The sequence below is a fragment of the Ylistrum balloti genome, unplaced genomic scaffold (genome assembly GCF_031769215.1).
Source record: "Ylistrum balloti isolate Yb309-2 unplaced genomic scaffold, AGI_CSIRO_Ybal_v1 Utg369668, whole genome shotgun sequence".
Lineage (NCBI taxonomy): Eukaryota > Metazoa > Mollusca > Bivalvia > Pectinida > Pectinidae > Ylistrum > Ylistrum balloti.
The window spans coordinates 3,118,637-3,142,573 of NW_026781915.1; the positions used below are offsets into that span (position 1 = coordinate 3,118,637).

The 23,937-nt window shown below is 35.7% G+C and overlaps 1 protein-coding gene across 1 annotated transcript in view; it reads left to right on the plus strand.

Annotated features, from left to right (window-relative positions):
* The first annotated feature begins 9,662 nt into the window (after positions 1-9,662).
* The window catches only part of LOC132560299 (QRFP-like peptide receptor), a 45,366-nt gene continuing 31,091 nt past the window's right edge, over positions 9,663-23,937 (plus strand). The window contains exon 1 of the mRNA XM_060224970.1: positions 9,663-9,992. Coding sequence (XP_060080953.1) covers positions 9,663-9,992 — 330 coding nt within the window. The remainder of the gene's footprint in view (positions 9,993-23,937) is intronic.

A 23,937-nucleotide genomic window follows, 5' to 3' on the forward strand; every position in this document is an offset into this window, starting at 1 on the left:
ACTGAAATCGATTCAACGATACAATAGGGTGATGATACTAAATAGGTTTTACATAAAAAGTCTACAAAATAGAGGGTATTACAGACAGTCTGTCGCCTACGTATAATGTCATGCATTACATCACGATAGCCTATAGTTAAATCTCAGGAAAGTGTGTGGAAGCTAACATTTGGTAAGTATATAATGCATATCGAAATTCCAACGAAACACGACAAAACAATAGATGTATCGCTACATTAGTTCACAGGTAAATACAGCTATGTTATTATTCAATTTGCCTAGAAATCCCTGCCCTGAATTCTCTTCGAACGACACTGAACTATCTCTTGGACACCGCTACAAAGCTCCGCTACAGCCCAAACAGCAAACGAAAACAAGGTTTACAACATGTAACAGAACCGAAAATCTCGCACTATCTTGATCTACAGCTATAACACTGAGAATTAAGGAACTGGGGTAATATCTGACGTTTTTGTTTATTTTTAACTTAACCTCAAATAAAGAATGGTTATCAAGGAAATCCTTCTTGACGACTTTGATCACGATATAACTGATCTAAACTATTCAAATAGACTTGCCAATTAGATCAACATTAATTTTACGATAAACTTTTAAAACGGAAAACAATATTCAATTAGTTAAATCATTTTCTCCCATTAACTGTTTTTACAGAAATAACGAAAAACTGAGCGGATATTATCGTTTTCGTTCAGTTCCATTTCTTTTTGCTTCTAGGACGATTAATTCGTGACTTGCAGCATTTTGACAGATTGGGTCGGGACACGCCCCTCACTGATTAGTTGGTATTACGTAGGTTCTTCTAACATACCTCATTATGATAAGATAGTAACTATCGTTGATCATATCTATCTCTTCCAATCATCTTTCAATGCTAAGATAAGCTCTCTTTATGCAGAAAGATCGCCAATGATCGTATTTTAAAGACGGAACTTAGAAGTATAGTTTAAAAGGAAAAAATAAAAAATAAAAATGTGATAATGTTTCACCATTATATCTTGTCTTCAGATTTGAGGAGGAATGGTATTTGATGAATTGCAGTACTTACTTGTCGTGTAGAAGAATTATTACTGGGATATTTTGCCTACATCACTGATATTCTAACATATAATTTTGCTTTTGGATACGGCAACAAAGCATACCATCAACTGAACGGTGAATAGTTGATAGAGGTAATATATGTTTCTACGTGTGTAGAAGATGTATTGACAAGATATAACTGACTGAATATATTAAAATAAACATGGCAATTGGCCCAACACATAAACGATTAAAAACAGAAAACATTAGATATATTTCTGTTTAGTTCAATTTTAGTTAAATCATTTTCACCCATTAACTGTCTTTACAGAGATGAAAATTAGACGCATGTTGCTATCATCGTTCAGTTCTAGTTTTCGGGAGCCATGTTTGTGTTCTTGTCAGGTTTCTAGTGATACAGCGAATCTTTACGGGAACATGATCGCAGGTGTGCCAGTGTATCGCCCAAAGATACCTCTTATATTTACAAGATATTGATTCCGACGTTTTCACTTGGACGTCCAAGAATATCCTGACAGGTATCGCCATAAACTGATTTTTCTAGGTGGTTACAGACAAAAAAAGCCTTTAGTTTTTTTTTCTGAATAGTGACATATAACATACTTTCAATACGGCGCCACGCTAGTTCTTTGTTGACTTCAAGCTTCTGTGAGATTTAATGTACCTTATATAACCCATAAACAGATACTTGATACTTTTCGTACCAGGGTCAGTGCATTGCATGTTCAGATCAATAAAATTGGTAGATAAAAAGTTATAAAGAGTGAAAACATCTCTGTTTCCTTTGTGCTTCCTGCTCATGAATTGATTGGAACTCAAAAACATATGCAAACCCATCAACCATTGTTATCCCAGCATCGCAGTATCCCCACTGCGACACCTTTACTTTGAGCAACTTTTAGATATTTTTCTCCGATAAATATTTTTTGATTGACTGTCATATTGATGGCGTGTGATATGAACAAAGTGTGAAATAAATGGCGTCCACGCGTGACCATTATCTTGCGATAACAATATAGACGGTTTACCGCCAAATGGCTCTTCTACTTAACGGATTGCATTCTTTGTATGAAAATGTTTATTTTAGTTTAAATCGAGTTGAACATGCATGGAAAGTATAAACTGAATCTTAGAGCTCTTTTGTCACGACATTTATAGTATATAATATAATGATATGTCATTTATATATCTCCTTAACGCCATAAAAAGACAGCCAAGTGATTAAATCAACGTACTTGGGGCGTGGACTTACAAAACTTATGGATTCCGTCGAAAACTATGCAAGAGGATTGGTGGAACGAGATAATAATAATAATGATAATAATATTGCATAATACTGCATTGGATTCACTTTCTGAGATGGTAAAATCCATTCGGTCCATTATTCTTGGCTTGAAATCCAAAGTGAACATAAAACAAAAGTCAGCTTTCCTCGATCTTGATGTTAAATCCACACTTCAAGATTTACATAACATGTATGTTATTATGCCTGCAGGTATGGCATTCTATAACTTTATCCTTCTCCCAGGCATGCTTGAAAGGAGAAAGGAAACCTCATCTATACATTATGCAATCTTTCCAAATAACAAATACTGGCTCATCATGCTTCAGTATTACAATTATTCAGATTGCCTTTTAGTGATAGGGTACGGACATCCCCCGTTTATACTGGATTACTCAACTTCACAAGAATCCATCTGAGCAAAGATTTATTGCTGATTCGTCTAGCTGTTCAACCAACGTACATATATCTGAAGCGTGAAAATGCGTCCAAATCAGAGAAGAAATATAAGGAGTATGAAATCATAAAAATGATCGAGTTTCTGGTTGACAATATCTTCGTTGACTTTGGTGGGTAGATCTTCCGACGGGCATACCTATGGGAGCTAAATGTGTCCTTCTGTTGGCTTTCTTGTATATGCAGGTTGATAAAAAAAATTTGAAAAAAAAAATTACAGTCGTCATCGTGATCTTATTGAGATATATTTCTTTGAGCGATGTGAAGCTGGACGTGTTCGATGCTCAGTAATTTGCCTGTTGTTTTGTTGTTGTATATCTTGTTCTCATTTGAGAACGTGACATTACTAACTTGGATTAGATTAGATAAGGTGTCGTCGACGAAGAGGAAGATGCTAGCTTTTAGTCTTATTCTCCTTTTCTTTTTCAGGAGTATTCAATCTTCTTTTGTTCAAATGTTGTCAATGTTTTCTTGTATTTGAGTTTAAATTATGTTTATGTTGACATACTAGAATTTCTCTTGGTTTTTTTTTTTTTTTTTTGTCAAACGGCTAGATTTGAACTCTTATTCGATGCTTGCATCATCTTCAACATCTGACGAGGAAAATGTCTCTAAACTTATTGATAAGTAGAATCTCGTAAGTTGAGAGATTGATTTAGTGGTGAGTTGTATCATTTTGAGAGATTGTGTATGAGAACGCCGCTCACTGATAAGCTAAAAAACAGCTCGTATTACGTAGGTCAAACTAAACTTCTAACATAACTCATTACGATAAGATGATAAGTAACATTGACCGTATCTCTCTATTCTAATCATCTTTCATTGACAAGTTGTTTTTTATGAAGAACAATTGTCTCTGATCGTATCTAAAAGACGGAACAGAACTACACTTTGAAGGGAAAACAAAATGTGATAATGTTTCACCATTATATTTTTGCTTCATATTTGAAGAATGGTATTCGATGACTTGCAGTACTTACTGGTCCTGTAAGTGGATTATTACTGGGTGATATTACCAACATTAGTGCTATTCTAACGTGTAATTAAACAAATTCTGTATCTACACTAGCTATTTTACAAATTCACACTAAATTGGAAATATGCCAAGTTTATTATTATACCAAGCGATTTGCTAGCTACTGTACTTAGCTGCTCATGTGTATGACAATACTAACGACTGTATTTAGCTATTTTTGTATATAACAATACAAAATGCCAAGCAAACAGCTATATTTAGCTGCCCTAGTGTATAACAATACCAGGCAATTAGCTAGCTACTCCATTTATCTGCCCTAGTGTACAACTATACAAAGCAATTAGCTAGCTCCTCCATTTAGCTGCTCTAGTGTACAACAATACAAAGAGATTAGCTAGCTCCTCCATTTAGCTGACCTATTATACAGTCATACCAAGCGATTAGCTAGCTCCTTCATTTAGCTGACCTAGTGTACAGCCATACCAAGCGATTAGCCAGCTACTAATACAAAGCAACAGGCATATAAATGTATTGAGCTCTATTATCATACAACAGTACCAAGCGATGAGCTAGCTACTTATACCAAGCAACAGGCCAACAACTGTATTGAGCTCTATTATTATATAACAATACCAAGCGACATGCTTACTGCTGTACCTAACTGTACTAATTTATATGACAATAACTCAGCGACCAGCTCAATGCTTTAACAATAATCCAGCACAAACTCAGCTACATGTATCTACCCTTTTCAGCCGTCATTACAGTTGTCGTGATATCAAAGTACGTTTTACGAATTAATAAATTATTGAAAAATAGATACATTGCATTGAAGTATTTACACATATGACTTCTCGGGATGTTGATTAATATTTTACTTGTTTCAAATTCTTTGGAATTTAGATGATATCTCTAGCGAATGTTCCAACATAGTCTCATCAATTTGTTTGTTTTTCAACATTCCTTCATATGTTATACCAACATCGCAGCATAACTGTGATCTACTAGTGTCGTTTCTTTCGATTAACATAGATACAAGTTTTGTATGCGACAGACTCTGGAATCTACAAGGATTGCTTTTGTAGACGTCGTTTCCTGCGGCAGGTTGACTTTATTTACACATAATGATATATCATTTACTGACAAATCGAATACGCCTCTTAAACTCTCTCTATGTTCTAGTCTGAAACTAGAAAGTAACTTCCTTCCAGAAGGGGAGGCGTAGAGAAAGACTCGGTCATTATGCCAGTTCATAACTAGATTCTGGTCATAATCACCCAGTAAGTGTGCAAGTAGAACACAAAATATGTCATTTTTTTCTGCTGAAGGTCAGCAGTTAGCATAAGAACATATGTGCCTAAAGACACTTTCTCTTTAAAATGAAAACGATACGGAGAAACCATAGATTGGTTGTTAAACGATGGCCGATTCGTTGGTGATTATTCGGTTACATAACGCTTGAAGGTAGTGACACAGTGTAGCCAGTGAAAATAATAACACGTACAGGAATGTGGAATACATTCACACAATAATAATTTTGATAATTTGAATGATCATGTCTGGTTTTTATATTCTATTTTATGCACATGGTATTGCTTTGTTTTGTTAGTATGTGTATTGGTGATGCAAGTAACGCTAAAATATACAATTATAGATACGCACCTTACAAAACATAATACAAGCATTGCCTTTATAGAAACCTAGAGGGACATCTTGAGTTATGACAACAGTTATGTAACAGATGGATAGGGCCTTGCACTAATCAAAGACGGATTTAAAGGACATCTCCTCGCGTCAACTGAACACTGTTGAACATCGGTGACAGCGGACGTAAAACATATTAACCTAACAGAGAACCTAGGTTCTATAACAGTAAATCAATATGAAACAAATCAAATTCAAATATGTCCAATCATTTGGACTAATGGTGTAGTTGATGAAGCGGAAGACGTTTCCTTTTCCGGAGCACTATTATTATCATTGTGTATCTTAAAATGTCTCCATGATAATCTTTCCTTTGTTCATATTTTGCCAACATTTCATAAATACTAAGCTTGAATTAAGACTTGGTTTACATGTCTATATTTCCTATTTACGCCACTCACAGGTTGCAGCTAAATTTGGACTAAGAGATTAATTTTAAATCTGCCAGCATCTTTAATGTTTCAGTCAGTTTCATGTACTTTCACTCTCCGCTCTAGCGCTTACATGCACCAGTAGTCTGGACTGCATAGAACCAAAAGAGTTTCGTCCTGAGAAACCAATCTCGTTCTTCGTACAAATTTGCGGCCTGATCGATGATGTTACGAGGTTAACGTTGGCATTTTGAACTATTTAACCCATCTCCTCCCAAAAATAGTCACCGGGATTCAAGTGTGAAAAAGCCAGAAAGAGCGTTGTCATGTAAAAATGCCAAATGATTGTTCCATTTTTATGTAACCGTGTTATCAGTAGTGGAACTCATGTGGTAAACGTATTTCTAAATATTACCTTGATTTTAGAATGTTATATTACTAACATATAGCATAACAATATTAATAACAAGATTTTCATGTCGTCGATGATGTAACCATAACACCTGGTCTGTATTCTCAATACAATCTTAATGGTCTCAGCGTAGGTCTGTCTCTGTTTATGAAGTTGCCATGGTTTTGTTTGAACTAGTTAAGATTCTGTCGACACGTCGAAATTGTCTCGTTGATTTTATACATAATGGCGACCGGAAGTTGTGATATTTAACACAAAAGATAATGCAGTCGCTATCATAAAACTTAAAAGACAACTAGGTTCGTGTTAATGTTGGTTAGCGTTCCTTCACAGAAGATTACGAATCGTATATTTATCTTATCATAGGAAGAGACGTCACGCTAATGTCGTCTACTGGTAAGTTTGGGTTGTCTATGTTAGGCAGTCCGCTCGATGACGTCATGCGAGACTTACTGAATTACAAAATTCGTGTCATATACTGTGTGTGTTCCTAATAGTACAAGGTGTCTGCAACACCCACAGGGGCCTGTAATAAAGTTTCTGGGGGATGAGGGCTTGTATGTTAGTTATGTTAGTCTATAATTAGCAAAAGTTATCAAAGAAACACCGGAGTTGTAAACCGTACATACGTAACCTTACAATGTCACCTGAAAGTGAATAAAATACGCGAAAATCTTACTTGATACCAGTTTTTTGTTTTTTGACCTGTATGTTAGTGGATAGACGGGTTTGTTTCGCTTTCACACATTGTGAAATGTATGTAAGTTAGTTTGTTGTATTCTTAAGATTTGTTTCCATGTAAGCAATTTATTGATAATCATTTTGGTTCCAAAGGTGTAAAACTTTGGCCGAAGACCGGCGACTTTCCTAAGGGTGGTGAATATCTCTCTTTTTTTCGTTGGTTTCATTTACTAAACCGTACGAACCCTTATCCCACATAAACATTATCACAGGCCCCCATGGTGACGCCCCAAAACATCAGGTTGTTATCACAACCGATAGTTCAAAGCGATGAGCATATGGACATGGCACAATTCTAAGGTTATCATTGTTAACATTATTTAGCATTCTGTATGATGATGATATTGTTTTAATGGCTGAAATATATTGTGGATTACAAAATATACTTAACACATTTGTTATTGTAATGAAGGGAAGATAAATACTAACAAACAAAACAAACAAAATTGATATACATTTACTTAAGGAATGCAGAGAACTCTGCACTATGTATTAAAGTATATCGTGGAAACTATTCTCATAGTCATCATTTTTGTGAAAAAATTATTTGTTGGCAAAAGACTAAGATGAAGTTGGTAGACTAGGCGAGAAAAAAATTACTTGTTGACAATAAGCTAGAATGAAGCTGGTAGACAAGGCGAGAAAAACATTACCTGCTGACAAAAGACTTCGATGAAGTTGGTAGACCAGCCGAGAAAAAAATACTTGCTGACAAAAGACTAAGATGAAGTTGGTAGACCGGGCGAGAAAAATAATTAAATCGATAAAGCTGGTAGATCCGGAAAAGATAATAAACATTGCATTCGTTGTAGACCTGTAGCCCAATGTTTAGATGCCCTTGAAAATCATATACTCCTCTACACAGTAGAAGTACTGGGCTTCGAAAAATGACATATAGAGAAAAATCATTTGCAATTTTGTAAAGAATTGAAAATTTGAAAACCAATACAGCAATATGAATGGGGAAATGGGCAGATACCGTCTCTTTATTAAATGTGAATGTATAATGATTACGTTTCGTATGCAATAACATGTCAATGTTAATACGTTAACTTACGGTTGTTTTTTTGTAAATTAGTACAATCAGTAGAGATAAATAATATAGCGTATTATTAAACAACGATTACAGAATCAGTTTATACGTCATCAATATGGCAAACTTAATGAAGTGACTTAGACATCGTCATATACATCAGCATATTGCTGTACATATCCAAAATTACAAATAAAAAGTTTGGTTTTCGTAAGCAATGCTAGTATTATCTTTCATTCCAGCAGTTTCTGTGAAAAAACTTGGCAAAAGTAAATTTTCAAACATATAGTTAATTCTTACATAGCGTATGTTAAGTATGTGCATACATTATATACATATTAAGTGATTTCTTGTATAGTGATTATGTGAGCAATGAACGGAAAATCTTGAAATCTTGTAACCGTGGGTGTAGGTGTCACACTAACTATTTAATATATACCTTTTAAAAGCTTGTCTATGCGATGTCAATTAAATTGCGGCTTGTTTTTTTTTTTTTTTTTAGATTACTGATCAAAAAGACAAAATACTACACAACCTTTTTTTCATGCGTGACAAGGGAAATCAAACGATGATCTTGTACCGTGTTTATCTTTGTTTCCGCTATCTATGGACCGTGAGTCACGCTTGATAATCACCGGAGTCATCACAAGAGATTTACGTGTCGCTCTTTGTTAGATTTCGGCATAAACAGGGATTTGTCAGTCGAGACTGAATATAACATGCTTATTTCAGTGAAAAAATATTAATTGAACAGTTTTTAGTAATTTAGTAGAAATTTAGTACCTATCAACACGGACTATAAGTCCGTTCTATCACCGAATTTCAGACAATAAATAAATAACTATTGTTTACTCATCACTTCAAAGTAACTTTAAATAAAAACTATCATGTACATGGTTTTGTTTGTCTTTATTTCTATGTATTTTTTGTTTTTCTAATTACTAAACAACTGCTTAATAAGACTTGATATATATATACATACATGTTGAGAAAATATAAGCATTTTCTCGTTAAAATCATGTGTTTATCAGGTACCTGTTTTTTATAACAAATCTACTACACCTTAATGACCAGTATACCTGTACTATAACAGAGAAACATACTCTATGACTGACGTGTGTTATTCTTGGCTCTTTACACGTATACTACCTGACAATCATTAAGTTACTTTGTAGATAACATGCTTGTTGATTTTCACACCTCTACAATTGATGACTTTAAAAGCTATTGTTTTTGGTATGAGGAATATGTTATACAGATCTACGGCACTCTTGAGTACCACCTTATAATCGTTACTGCGCAGGAGGGTTGGTGCACTGGTTCATAGAAGCTGATTCGTATGTGACGAATACAGACGTTAGGGAAAGCGCTCCCGATCGTAGCATGATGCCGTAGATTGGAGCAGTTCCTGATAAACCACAGGGGAATCTTAACACGAATCAATTGGATGTTGGATGATCGTCAGGGACCGCAGCCCCATCCCACAAATTTGAGATAATTTAGAAATGCATTATGGAGATGAAGATGTATTTTTTCCCTGCTTTTTCAAAAGTTCTTCATTAAAAGGAATTCGTACGAACTAGCATTGGTGTAGAGCAATTTTCTCGCTCATACCCTAATACCTTGACATGGCACTTATTAATGGTTCTACCGATGGATGTTTGAATTGTAACCTGTCCACTTTGTCCGAGGTTTACGTGGATGCTACCGCAAATTCGTTAAATACATCAACATTTTACACATATGATTACGACTACACTGATTACTCTCTTCCTCTTCAGGAGGTCATACCTGTTGCCCTGGTCTACGGGGCGACTTTAGTGTTGGGAATCGTGGGAAATATTCTGGTGATCTTTTCTGTGACTCGTTTTCAAAGACTGAAAACGATCACAAACACATTCCTTGTCAGTTTGGCATCCGCCGACCTCCTAGTTATCATCGTTTGTGTCCCGACAAAGGTAAGTGAGCAACCATTGTATATATCGTATATCGGACTTAACAAAAGTTCCCAACAATTGTAAAGCCCCTTCGAAATCAGAGTTTTCTTGTGTATATAAATGGAATTTAGGCTGCTGACATCGTATTTGCTCCCAAAGTGATAAGTTTTGCGTCTGTTCGTAGCATTTCAATTTTCCCCACAAATGCTAAGTCTCTGGCATCTTAGTTATCATGTCCCTACAAAGTTAAGGCCTCCACACAGGCACCATGTTTTAGGTATCTTGTATGTCATTCTTCAGAGTACATTGATAAAACTGTAAACTAATCATCTTTTTAAAAAAAAAAAATTCCATTTAAAAGGAAAAAAACTTTTCTCGCTTTAACTCTTTGATACCTTTCTGATAGAACCGGCGTCGTTTTTTGTCAGGATCTATGATAATTACAGTATGTAACAGTGAAATTTTGCGTTGATTTTGTGTTACAAATTGATTACTGACATCATATCTCTCAGAACAAAGCAGTAAGATTTAAAACTTACCTAAATTAAAACACGTAGAGTCAATATTGAAAAACCTATGTGAAAAAGTTCCCGAATGTCTCCGATCTCCTCTGTGACTTCTAGGTGTTAACGTCTATTAAAAGTATTTCGTGTTTCCTATTAAGCTTAATACCATATCGAAAATGTTACTTCATTCAACTGGATGTTGATAATCAACGGAAACCAATTCCTTACTGAATGTATTCCTAATTCAGTTGCACATTTCTTGAAAACGGCGTCGTTGAATTATATTTAAATACTGATGTCAATTATCATTCCAATGTGTCTTTAAACGAGGGACAGCAAGATAATATTTGGCAACTGTAGTTGTTCAATATACTTTGTGACACTTTACAACATGTTCTGCCTACTATAATATATCTATAGATATTCTGACTTTGATAGGCAGGGGAATATTGTAACTTTTATCCATACTGCGACAAGACGGGCAATATCATGACTTCATTCCAACTGTGACAGGCCGGGCGATATCGTGACTTCATTCTTCACTCTGGCAGGTCTTTGGATATCGTGACTTCATTCCTCACTGTGACAGGCCGGGCGATATCGTGACTTCATTCCAATTGTGACAGGCCGCGGAGATATCGTGACTTCATTCCAAATGTGACAGGCCGGGCGATATCGTGACTTCATTCCTCACTGTGACAGGCCAGGCGATATCGTGACTTCATTCCTCACTGTGACAGGTCGTGGGATATCGTGACTTCATTCCTCACTGTGACAGGCCGGGCGATATCGTGACTTCATTCCAAATGTGACAGGCCGCGCGGATATCGTGACTTCATTCCAAATGTGACAGGCCGGGCGATATCGTGACTTCATTCCTCACTGTGACAGGCCGGGCGATATCGTGACTTCATTCCTCACTCTGGTAGGTCGTGGGATATCAGGACTTCATTCCTCACTTTGACAGGTCGGGCGATGTCGTGACTTCATTCCTCACTGTGACAGGCCGGGCGATATCGTGACTTCATTCCTCACTGTGGCAGGTCGTGGGATATCAGGACTTCATTCCTCACTTTGACAGGTCGGGCGATGTCGTGACTTCATTCCTCACTGTGACAGGCCGGGCGATGTCGTGACTTCATTCCTCACTTTGACAGGTCGGGCGTTGTCGTGACTTCATTCCTCACTGTGACAGGCCGGGCGATGTCGTGACTTCATTCCTCACTGTGACAGGCCGGGCGATATCGTGACTTCATTCCTCACTGTGACAGGCCGGGCGATGTCGTGACTTCATTCCTCACTGTGACAGGTCGGGCGATGTCGTGACTTCATTCCTCACTGTGACAGGCCGGGCGATGTCGTGACTTCATTCCTCACTGTGACAGGCCGGGCGATATCGTGACTTCATTCCTCACTGTGGCAGGTCGTGGGATATCAGGACTTCATTCCTAACTGTGACAGGCCTGGCGAAATCGTGACTTCATTCCAACTTTGACAGGCCGGGTGATATCGTGTCTTCATTCCTCACTGTGACAGGCCGGGCGATATCGTGACTTCATTCCAACTTTGACATTACTTGCGATATTGTGACTTCATTCCAACTTTGACATTACGGGTGATATCGTGACTTCATTCAAACTGTGACAGGCCGCGGAGATATCGTGACTTTATTCCAACTGTGACAGACCGGAGATATCGTCACTTCTTACAATACTGTGACAGGCCGAGCGATATAGTGAATTCATTCCAACTGTGACAGGACGGGGGGATATCGTGACTTTTTCCACACTGGCAGGCCGAGGATATCGTGACTTTTTCCACACTGTGACAGGCCGAGGATATCGTGGCAATTTAGTGTCACGCTTCGCTTCCTTTGATAGTTTAGTAGATAATGCTGGCATTTTGACACCATAATTCCCACGCTGTGATGAGTAGACTGTTATAGTGGTACGTTTATCAAATGCTTCCAACGCTGTGACAGGATGGAAAATATTGTCACAGATCGGTAGATAATCCTGATATTTTGAACGCCATATTTTCCATTTTGTAGTAGGTTGGGGATATCAACTTATTAGCAAACCATGATTTTTATCGCTTTGATAGTTTCGTGGAAAATCTAGGCTATGATTTCACGCTGTGACAGGTGACAGGCATACAGAACCGCTTTCTCCATGCATCAGTTTAGCCGGTTGCACCTTTTTGCTAAACTATGACGCTAGTAAATGATAGAGAATAGATTAATGTACCACATCCGTTTCCTGATCTCAAACATGTGATTACGTTCTGCTGTTGTAGACCGACCTCAGTGGACATAATAGCGTATGATTGTAAAGTGTTTTGTACTGTATACAGTAATGAAGAGATATAACTATCATTTGTGTACTTTCTCCAGTTTCCAAATTACACAACGCGGATCTCTTAGTAAAAAAAGGCCATAATCTTATCTCCGAAATTCTTTAAAATTTATAGGAGTATGATTGAGATTGGAATGATTCTACTAAGGTAATATGTATAATATACAATGTGGATTACAGATAAGCGGAAACGACGTGTTGAATCCTATTAGAATGACAAAGAAGAAACAGATGATATGTGTACTTGATTTAATTACAACATCTTAAGGTGACATGAACACATAAATAATGTTAAACAATAACATCTAGTTGCGCAGTATATGCATATGATTTAAACTTCCAAAAATATCTATCTTGAAGTAAGATTCAGTCGATTTTATGATTAACATTATGATTAGCAATGGTTGAAAATGCGTAGAGAAACAATGCATATTGCATCCTAAGGGGGTCGGGGGATGATTAAAATCTGGTAATCATTTTAGTGATAATGTTTGTACATGTAGTTTATGTAATGGATCACCCTCTGATTGATAAAGCCCATTAATAGTCAGTATAAGGTAGATCGTACTACCAGTGATAGTTTGAAGAGGTTTTGCAGCATATGTAAATTGAAAACAACAATCTAATTATCTCACGTCTCAGGAATCACTACGACACTACGATCATTGCCGAGCTAGTATTAAACTTATGAAATCAAATGGTTAGTGGACGTACACTCTGAGGGAGCTTTGCCTGCATATGAACATAATTGTATGAAACCTATGCCAATTAATATCGGAAGATATATCACGTCAGGTGTGCTTGAGGGAGAAAAGGAAAGAAAACACATTTAGGACAATGCAATTACTTCCGAGGCAGATGAATCGGAGAGAGGTTCCTGAACCAATAATACGAATTTATCTGTTCAGATATCGTAGGCATATACATTAAACCAGTATGGTGAAGCCAATTATGAAAGAGAGAATCGATCACATATAATAGTTAGTTTTAACAAGGAATATTCCAGACCTACCGTCATTTTCTTTAGATGTGGGGTTGCAAATGATGCTTTGCGAAGGATGTCATTTGAATGTAATGATAACGCTCATTTTGAACGGAAATGTAACAAAGACGTCATTGACTATGTACATTGTAGAACATGTTGGTCCTTCCGAACCTGAAATCAGATATCCTACTGATTTTTATATTCACTGATCATAAGTGTAAGTCTAGTCAGTTTTAATTAATTGATCTCGAATAGTGACAGGCTAATAACACAGGGTTCCAGCGCTGGCATTATGGTGTCAACTATTAGGAACTTTCCTTAGGAAGTATTTAATATCGAGATGTAAATCGATCACTTTCATATTCAATAGTGATAGGTAGCCATACAGCTGACTTTAAGTTTCATTACCACTGCCCATCTCAATTCAATGATGTCATATTACATGGTTTTGTCACAGTTACATGTCGATTGCAGTGAATGGAAATAGGAATTATTTGCCTTTGAAAACACATCGTTGAAATGCCTTAAGTCTTCTAATTACCGGTATTCCCGTCTTATTTTGATACAAATTACCGCATTAGTCCAACTATCCGAAAATATGAATAATTTTGGTGAAGCTTTCCCTGGAGTTTGATGTTTTCACATGTAAATATATAAATAACATTTTAGAAGTAGACGGTCGCGTAGAGGTTAACTATTTATCCTCCTGTTTACTCTTAGTCCTCCTTACATAGAGTACTACCAGGCAGACATATTCATTTCTTATTGCCCGTATGTACTTATTTCAAACAGATTTCAAATTTGGAAGAGTAAGTTTACATTACTTCTATCGAGGAAAAATTATTTTCTTGAAAAACGGATGTTTCCTAAATTGGATCTGACATGGCAAAATATTGTCATCATGTCTCCTGTTTTTTTGTTTTGTTTTTGTTTTTGTTTTGTTTTTTGTTACAGAATTGCTACGTTAACGCCTTTTATGTAAGTAATCAAAACAAATTGTTGGAAGTTAATTCGGTCTAAGATGTATGAATGATCAGATCATACCGAAATAGTACCAGAAAGGACACAAGTAAACCGTTCCTTTTTTCATTATTATCCACTTCAGTACTAATACTTAATTTATGTCTATAAACGACCAATAATAAATATCTCTATGTTGTGGATAGGTTCATACGCTGTATAATGCCATGTAATCATGTCGGGAGTATCCAAGCCTCGTCTGCTAGGTTAAAGTTACCAGTGGCTCATGCAAATCTTCAAATACGAGTTTAAAAAAATTGAGAACATTCCATATCGTTTCACAGCAGTAGATTTGTTGAAACAGTTCAGCTTGATATCTTTTTGCGCCATTTTTGCTTTAGAACTCCTCGTCTTTTCAAAGCAATTTCAGCAAGATGTATACAACATTAATGTTTTCTTATTAGAGGAGGATAAGGCAACATAACAGCTATTGACGATTCCGTCTCGGAGATTTGTTAAGATGTATGACCTGAAATTGAAGGAATACCAGTACATTTGCACAAAGGATATAGAAAATTACTCAATGTAGACAACGTTGCAAAATATTTCATTGACAAAATTGAATTTGTGACAATTGAAAACAGAAAAAGTTACAGCAAAATGAAACTTAATCAGTCAAAGCAGAGAGCGCGTAACCCTGTTGTTAGTCGTGCACCAGTGTGAATTTAACAAAATTTGAAACAAAGAGAATGCGTCATAGCAACAACATTTCACGCAATAATGAAGTAAAACTCTTACTAATGGGCCAATATTACACAAGAACGTTTTCTTGAGAGGAACCGGGCTAGCTTTGGTTCACATCAGGAACTCACCTCACACTGTGTCTGAAATAACCACTGCTGAGCGTTCAATCCCGATATCTATGATAATTGTCCTGGATATCGATATTCTAGACAGTCGTTTAGGTTACGGCGGTCAAACTACACTAAAAACATTTCAGAAAAATCAAGAACAATTGGGTTGGAATAATGACAAGCGACCCAACGGCTTTTTAATTAGTATTGGCTGTTAAACATAAAAGCAATCGGTCTCTTGTGTTGACAAAGTACATGCCCAGTAAACATTTTCACCACCTCAATGTAAATATAATTTTATTAGTGATCTGTTGAATGGGTTTTATATTTGTTATGCTTTTCGTTGATTGGAATTCAAGGCTTTACTTGTTTTCCCCAGCCAAGTAAGAAAATATTAATTGTTGTCCTTTGTACACATTGTCTAGACGGCCTCCGGGCAACCATGATGCCTATAGTTGTCCTTCGCGGGGTCTCCAAGGAATTACACATGCTAAAAAAGATTATAAATCTTCCGATGAAACCATGTTAATAATGTTGTCTATGAATTATACATAGGAGATACGGCATACTCATGAAATAGTTAAACCATCTAGACATTAATACGAAGATATGAGCAAGCCTTTGTTTTGTCTTCCAGCCATTGTATCTATACGATGTACAATGATATTTTTCAATGATAATTGCGAAGCCAGTTTTATTTTTTCTCTTCCCTTGGATTTTTTATGAGCTGCGGAAGTTGTTTACTTTGAAAATAATAAGTGGTCATGACACTAATACGCAATACCCATTCAAACCTTCAACGTCAGATACTGCCTTAACCAAGATCTCTGTATTCAGTTTCCAGTTACGGATGGTAAAGTCCCGTCTGTAGTTTTATTATCTGGATACGATAATGTAACCATTGGTTCTGCTAGTAAACTCCAGGACATTTTATTATTATATTTTGATACTGGAAGGAATGTGGACGGCGCTCCAGTATCATATCCACACCTCCGTTAATCATAAAAGACATATTACACCCTATATGTGGCTCTCTGTCGACTGGATCTTTAATGGATGATATAAACTGCGGAATAACAGGGGTTAAAATAGGATAAAACGAAACGCATGTGATGTAAGATCAACACTGGGTCGTAAAGCTCGAAAAAAAAACTCGGCTGGAAGATATAAATGTCGTAAGAACCTAACGAAAATTGATGTGTACTTCAATGCCTCAAAATAATTAGGAATTCAATGCCATTGTTCGATCAGAGTTACATTTATTGAACAATTGCCACGATGATTTAAGGATACCTGAGCGATAAAGAAAGAAGGTAAGAAAAGTTTCAAGATGGATTTATATTATAACAATCAGAAAACAACATGGAATATACAATTTTGAGTTAACAAGTCATAATTAGTTTGTTGACAAAATCTTTACCATTTAAATCTTATCATCGGGAAAGATTCATTCTTTTGTTTTAACAACTTGGCTTTATCATCAAACATATTAACGTTATGAACGAAAACTGACGCTGAAATTGCACTCTTAACCAATATGTATCTGATACACATACTGTATGACAACGAATATATGATACAACAATGTTTATATGAGCGTGTGATATTTAGGAGTTATTTGTTTTACGATAAAATATTAATCATGGTAAGGATATTCTACCATCTATATTATATAATGTGTGAAGAGTACTGATGGCTTTTTTAATATGCAATGAAAGGAAAGCTTAAATGATATGATAATTTAAAAAGAGGACTTATTCAACAAGCTACTGCCTGATCAGATAAGGTCAAACAAAGCTAATTTGTCTAGTAATTGAAGAAGTGATTTCAATACGTAAAAGAGTTGTTATTTTCATGTTCGAATAATTTCTAATTTATAAAAAAAAATCAGCAGCACTAAGTAATCGATATTGAGTAAATATTAAGCCAGTTGTCGATATTTAATGTGATTGTAAGCTTTAATGTCTCTTCCGGTTCATATTGGTATCGTGGAATTAGATACTATTAATTCTAACGAACGTTTTCGATAAAGTACATCATTCAGGACAATAGAGAGCAATGACTGTAGAAGCGAATAGTTAATGAGAACAGAAGTCTAATGGTACCGAAATATAAAAAAAGGTTCTAACTGGAAAAAAGGCATAAAAATTACCCGTCATAGATTTGCGTTCTGGTAATCAAAATACAGCCATTCTTGAGATATATGCAAACCCTGCCTTGAAGTATAATTGTTTCTACTAATTAAGGTCATTAGCGCCTCTGACGAGTTCTAGAAGGACAAAATAGTAATGGGAGGTGCTATTCACCTGAGTATCTTTTGTAAATGTATTGCAGCTTGAAGACACTGCTTGTGGTTTTCCGTTATCTGAATGCAACGCTTTACTCCAATTGTGGCACGATTTAAAATATACGCATATACTTGACGTTCTTCTTCTTATTATTATTACACGTATGAATATTAAGACATTTACTGAATCGTGGGGCTAGTGTACCTCTCTTTTAGAGATTTTGATATTTCTATGAATAATTACGTTTATTCCCCCTTCTAGGTTTAACATTTAAGCCTTTAGCATCACCTACGACTCATGGGGGACGAAACAGCTGTACGGAGCAGTGTAATTAATTTTTGGCTTCACTGTATCTAGTTTCTACTAAATGGTGTTATTTACTTGTATGTCTTTTGTACAACCTTTGAGGAGTGGCACGGTTTGGAATTTACCAACGTATTTGAGGTATTTTGGAATAATCTCGGTCATCTCAAGGGTTACAACGATTTAGGTTGAATCCTAGAAGCACGCAACAGCTGCTTGGCAGTTGGATTCATTATATTGCTTAACGATGTTTAAATCTTTTATGTATTAAAATGTGCTATTTACTTGTGTGCCTTTTGTTTAATCCGAAAGGATTGTCTCTGAGTATTGTACACTTAATCATACTAACAAGTGTTTTTTTTTTCTTTTTTTTTTACAAAATGAGGCCGGAGAGGTCATCTGACCACGCGGAGACTACAACTTTAAGCTTTGCTGGGAAGCGAATCTCAGACACAGTTCTATATACGGCGCATTCGTTACCGCCAATATAATTAATAGTTTGTAGCGCGGCATTGATGGTGTAAACTTAAGCATGTCCATCTCGCACCATTAACCTGCCAGTTTCCCATAATCCTCTTGAATTCTGTCTGCTATATCCGTAGGCAATCGCCTTTAGGTATAAAGGGAATATACAGGGTATAACGGCGACGTTTTGCTATTTTATGTCTTTCTACAGAAGTAAGTTTACTAACTAAAGATGTACAATTCAATATAAATCAGATGAATAATAAATCTGCAAATATCTTATATTCTGAGGACAAGTAGATATACATAAAAAAATCTACAAGATAATATCAGAATGTAGACTTTGTAGACTCGGGGCAGACTTTGTTTGTGGGCTAGTCCTCGAGGTAGACTCTGCTGGTTGACTAGTCCTCGAGGTAGATTCTGTTGGTGGACAAGTCCTTGATGTAGACTTTGTTGGTGAACGTAAATAACCCAGGTTTGTTGTAATTTCTCCCGCATGCGACATTTTAATTCACGTGAATAGTTGCACGGTTCAATAGATGCACATGTACTTGAAAACTATGAAGTTTATTGAATTATGGTGTCAATGCACTTCCCCGTTTATATTTAGGTATCATCTATTTCTGCCCTATATTTGTCTCCTGGATTTCATCAATTCATGCTAATACAACCACTTACCAGTGTTAGAAAGGCGAAACACCTATAAGACGCAGTTTAATTCAGTTGGCAATATTGTGTCTTATTTCTTTTCGAAAAGTGCTACTTTCGTCATATCGCATAAAGAAACACATGTATCATTAACCAGATAAATAGCAATATGAACTAATTTATTATTGCGTTCCAAGAACTAGTTCATCCGTTTTTTAACCAATTATCAAATAAAAAAGACATACTTTAAAGAATGATAGATTGACTTTCAATTAAAAAATACAAAATGAAAAATGAAAAGTTTCCGTTATACCAAGGATATGTTAATAAGCCGAGAATAAGTATATTCACTCATTCATTCCATAATTCGTCCATTTACATCAAACTAAACACATGAAGTTCAGCAACACCTAAGGCTTGATGTTATTGGAACCTTCTGAGTAGCGATGACAATATAAGTAAATTGAAGGAAACATCAATCACAAGGCATTTTGTGTCCGTCAAAGTATTTCTTTCAACGGTTATCGAAAACTGACCGCAATTCAGAAGTAAAATAGAAGTCGTAAATTCATCTATAAATTTTGGATAAAATATGTGGCTTAATTCAAATTTGAATTCACAAGTCATACAGGGGAGGGATATCAGAAGTAATCATAATAATCAATAACTTTGATTCAAATTATCGATGGTTTCAACGGTGCACTTATCAACTTAATAAAATGTTTTGTTTGGAAAAAAATCTCGAGCAAGTTGATGTAAGATTTTGGACATATTCCTTTGTTAAAGCATTGGTAAAAATTCGCTGAACTCTGTTTAACACTCGTTGTATATTAGTAACATTCCTAATTATAAAATAATTATACACTAGCCCATTCACATGAAAATTAAAAGAACATAAATCGAAACATTACAGAACCTGGTACTGATTGCATCATTATAAGTAATCGTACGTTACACAAATTTCTCTCATTACAGCAGGAAGTCAAAGAACAGAGGCACCTCCCTCATTGATAACCGTTTCTTTGATAAAATGAATTCCTTGCTGCAGAAACGATAAAATCTCATTAACGTAAAAACATCGTTTGAATTAAGAACTGTAATATCAGGATAAGTATTACTACTCATGGGAGCCTACGTTTAGGAACGGTAGATCAAATAGAGAATGAACAGTACTTTCATTGCATTTACGATGGCATGAACGCAATGATATATCACAAATATATAGCGCCACATTTTAAATATGTCTGTATTTCATTACGTTCATATGACCGTAAATGCAAAAAATTGTTCAATATAAATATATTTATATATAGTTTCACTTTACATTGTAATGACTGTGCTAAAGCTATGCCAGTTGTTAAGTGGAGTAACTACGGGAACGCAAAACATTGTTCCTATGGCTCGCCTTATGAAAGTTAGATTGATTAAAAACATTACCAATAATATCTGTCAAAATTAGTTCATTTTTTGTATAAATCATAAACCAATTTGCATGTTCGTGATAGAAATGTTGGATGTAATGAGAGTACCCGAGTATTGGTCAGGCCAAAGTTAGAAGCGCGCGCCAGTTTGGTTTCCAATATACCGAGATTAGTAGTGGGAGAAAACGAAGGTGCAATCCTGAAACTGGTATTTATTAGCATTCTATGGATATACAATGTTGATGTTATAAAATTCCGAATGGCATTGCTATACCATCAGATAAACCGGGCAGCTGACAACACCAACTAGAACACTAAGAACGAAGGCGCTGACGATGTGCCTGACATGCCAAACAGATTTAGAAGTGTGTACGGTTTAAAGCGGATCTTGTAGACAGTCCTAGAATGCTTCTTTTAGAAATCTGTCCATTAGTGTCGCGTAAAGCTTATGTAAGTGTTTATATCAACTTCAATATCACGTACATTGATGTCCTAGTAGAAAGGGCAGGATGGCGCAGGCGGATGTGTTTCCTATCCAGCTGCTGTAAGCTCCGATATATATTCATGTATCTATCAAATCGCCATGTTTTCTGACAAGTTCCTTCAGTATAAAACCAGTAAACAGCTTAAATCAACTACAGGAAAACCGTCTGACACCTCTGCCTGTGACTGAGAAAAATGAAATGTTTCGTCTAGACATTTTCCTCCTTGATCGACTCCTTGTGAACCGACAATACCCAGATGATACTTTAGACCTTTTCTTAGTTATGTTCGCTCAGTATTTCTGTGACATGCAGAGGTTCAGTGCAAAGGAAAATATGGAAAGGCCATTTGTCACCCACTGTATACCAGCCTTTATTTCAGATGAGGACACCCATGTCACGCCAAAGCATAAATCAAAAGTGGTCTTATTTCCAGGTCTGTGCTCATACGCGTTCTTCTTTCCTAACAGCTTTTATTTTGTAATATTGGCATATGTAATTATCATAATGTACACTCTTAAAACTTGCCTCCACCTTTAGGCATCAAAACAGTTTTGAATATCAAATTATTGTTTGATTTTTTAACCTCATCTCTTTTAGGTTTCGGCACGCATGCACTAATTTTCTTTTCCGATTAGATTTAAGAATGTGTCTGCTTTGAATCACGTTTAAATAATCCATATAAACAACTATATGATACATACATGTAAACAAATGTGTTGTCATAATTGAAATCAAAATTCAAATTAAAAAAAGAAGGGAGCAAATTATGCAATAATTACAATTATCACTGGAGTGGTGGGAAAGGGAATATCAAAATAATGTCATGATCTTAAAATGAAAGACAGGTTAATGATATCGAAATCATCAGTTATATCGACAAGCAAATCAAAATTCATATCGTATCAGAAAAATAATTATTCACAATCATTTATAAAATCAAGTAAGATGTATGAAGCTATCTAGTGGACAGCTATTGCAACCAGAACCCCCACACAACCACATCCTCCCTATCCCCTTCTGTCACCTCCATCCTCAGTCTTATTATTTTTTCATGTTATTTAGTAGATTACATATTTGTTGAACCTTTTTGTGTTGTCAGGAGAGGGCATAGTAAGTTGTCAGAACTTGTGCCATATCCCTTTAATTGTGTTTTTTTTAATCAATGAAATATGTTTGAATGAAATGAACAGAAAGATCATTAAAGCGACCATAAAACTTATCTTTCGAAATTCCATATTGTAAGGTTATCTTTCAACAACAACCAACAACCTATTACGGATGTCATGATACCTGGGAAACATCTAGAAAATACCAACATGGCAACAGAATAAGAATTCAAACTTAAATTCCTTAAGACTAGGGTGAAATATGAACAAAAGAAAGATTTACAAGGATAATCGTAAAAAAAAGTACAAGATGAAGAACACCAGGTGTTCCAGAAGAATAAGCGTATTCTGCTTCTTAGACGTTACCCGCCACGTAAACCTTGATCAATCCAAGTAAGCAATGTCACGTTCGCAAAGGAGAACAAGGTAAACAACGATGGAACTAACAGGAACAAACTCTATAAAAAATATTGAATCAGCTGATGTATGCTAAACAATCAACATTTGGATCTAGAAATTAAAAAAAAATACAAAAACGTTTAATCAATTTCTTGATAATTTGATCACGTTTGATTCCGTTTTCATATTTTACACAATCAATAATCATTCTTATATTTTTATCTTGCATCATTAATACTAACATTGCTTACATGCTATTGATGCAGATGGGTGAAAATATGTTTTTAACCTATGTATTATTTTTATGTTTATATACACAACACATTTTTTCTGCCAGATCTGTTTCTGCCTCAACTAAATACTTGTTAGCCATTTACCACTCATTCAGAATGATCGATATTGGTTATTTGCTTCTGTACAACCAATTTGGTCTAGTTAATCCACCCACATTGAAATCGTCAGACTTCATTATATTATGTTCCTTTCGTAACTTAAGATGATGAATTAGTCTGGAGACATTGTTGTTTCCGCCCTCGAAAAATGATCTAAATAAATCAAATGAGTGGGAATAGTTTCCTTCGGGAAGATAACAAGCCCGGATTGTTCTTTAATAATCCAGACTGATTTATAGTCGATGAGGGTCTCATTATAGAAATATCTTGTCTAGTCTTTCGTAAGATTTTCATACCTTTCGCAATACAATTCCCTTCAAACCAATTACATAACTAAGAACTGTTGATAAGTAGCATTTCATAGTAATGATTCATAGTTCAGTGAAATTGTCTTTTATCAGTTGACAGACACATTCACACCACAAGGTTTCGAGAGATGCTGGTTGATGAAAAGTATGAAAAGTCGTATGGTCGTTATAATGATTTCACTAGGAAATGTGATATTTCTTTGTGCGATATGAAGCTAGACGTGTTAAATACTGACTATATTTCTTATTGGTTCCGTTGTTGTAAACCCTGTTCTCATTTTGGAACATGACATTTTTACTTCGATCAGCCAAGAGTTGAAGACGCTTGTTTTTCCGGAACACCTGGTCTTATTTTCTTTGTACTTTTTTTTTTACGAATCTCCCTGTAAATATCTATTTTGTTCATAATTTGTTCATATACATTGAACTTGAGGTTGGATTAAGGTTAGGATAAATTATCGTATTTGTTTTATGGTTTTTGTGCAGTAT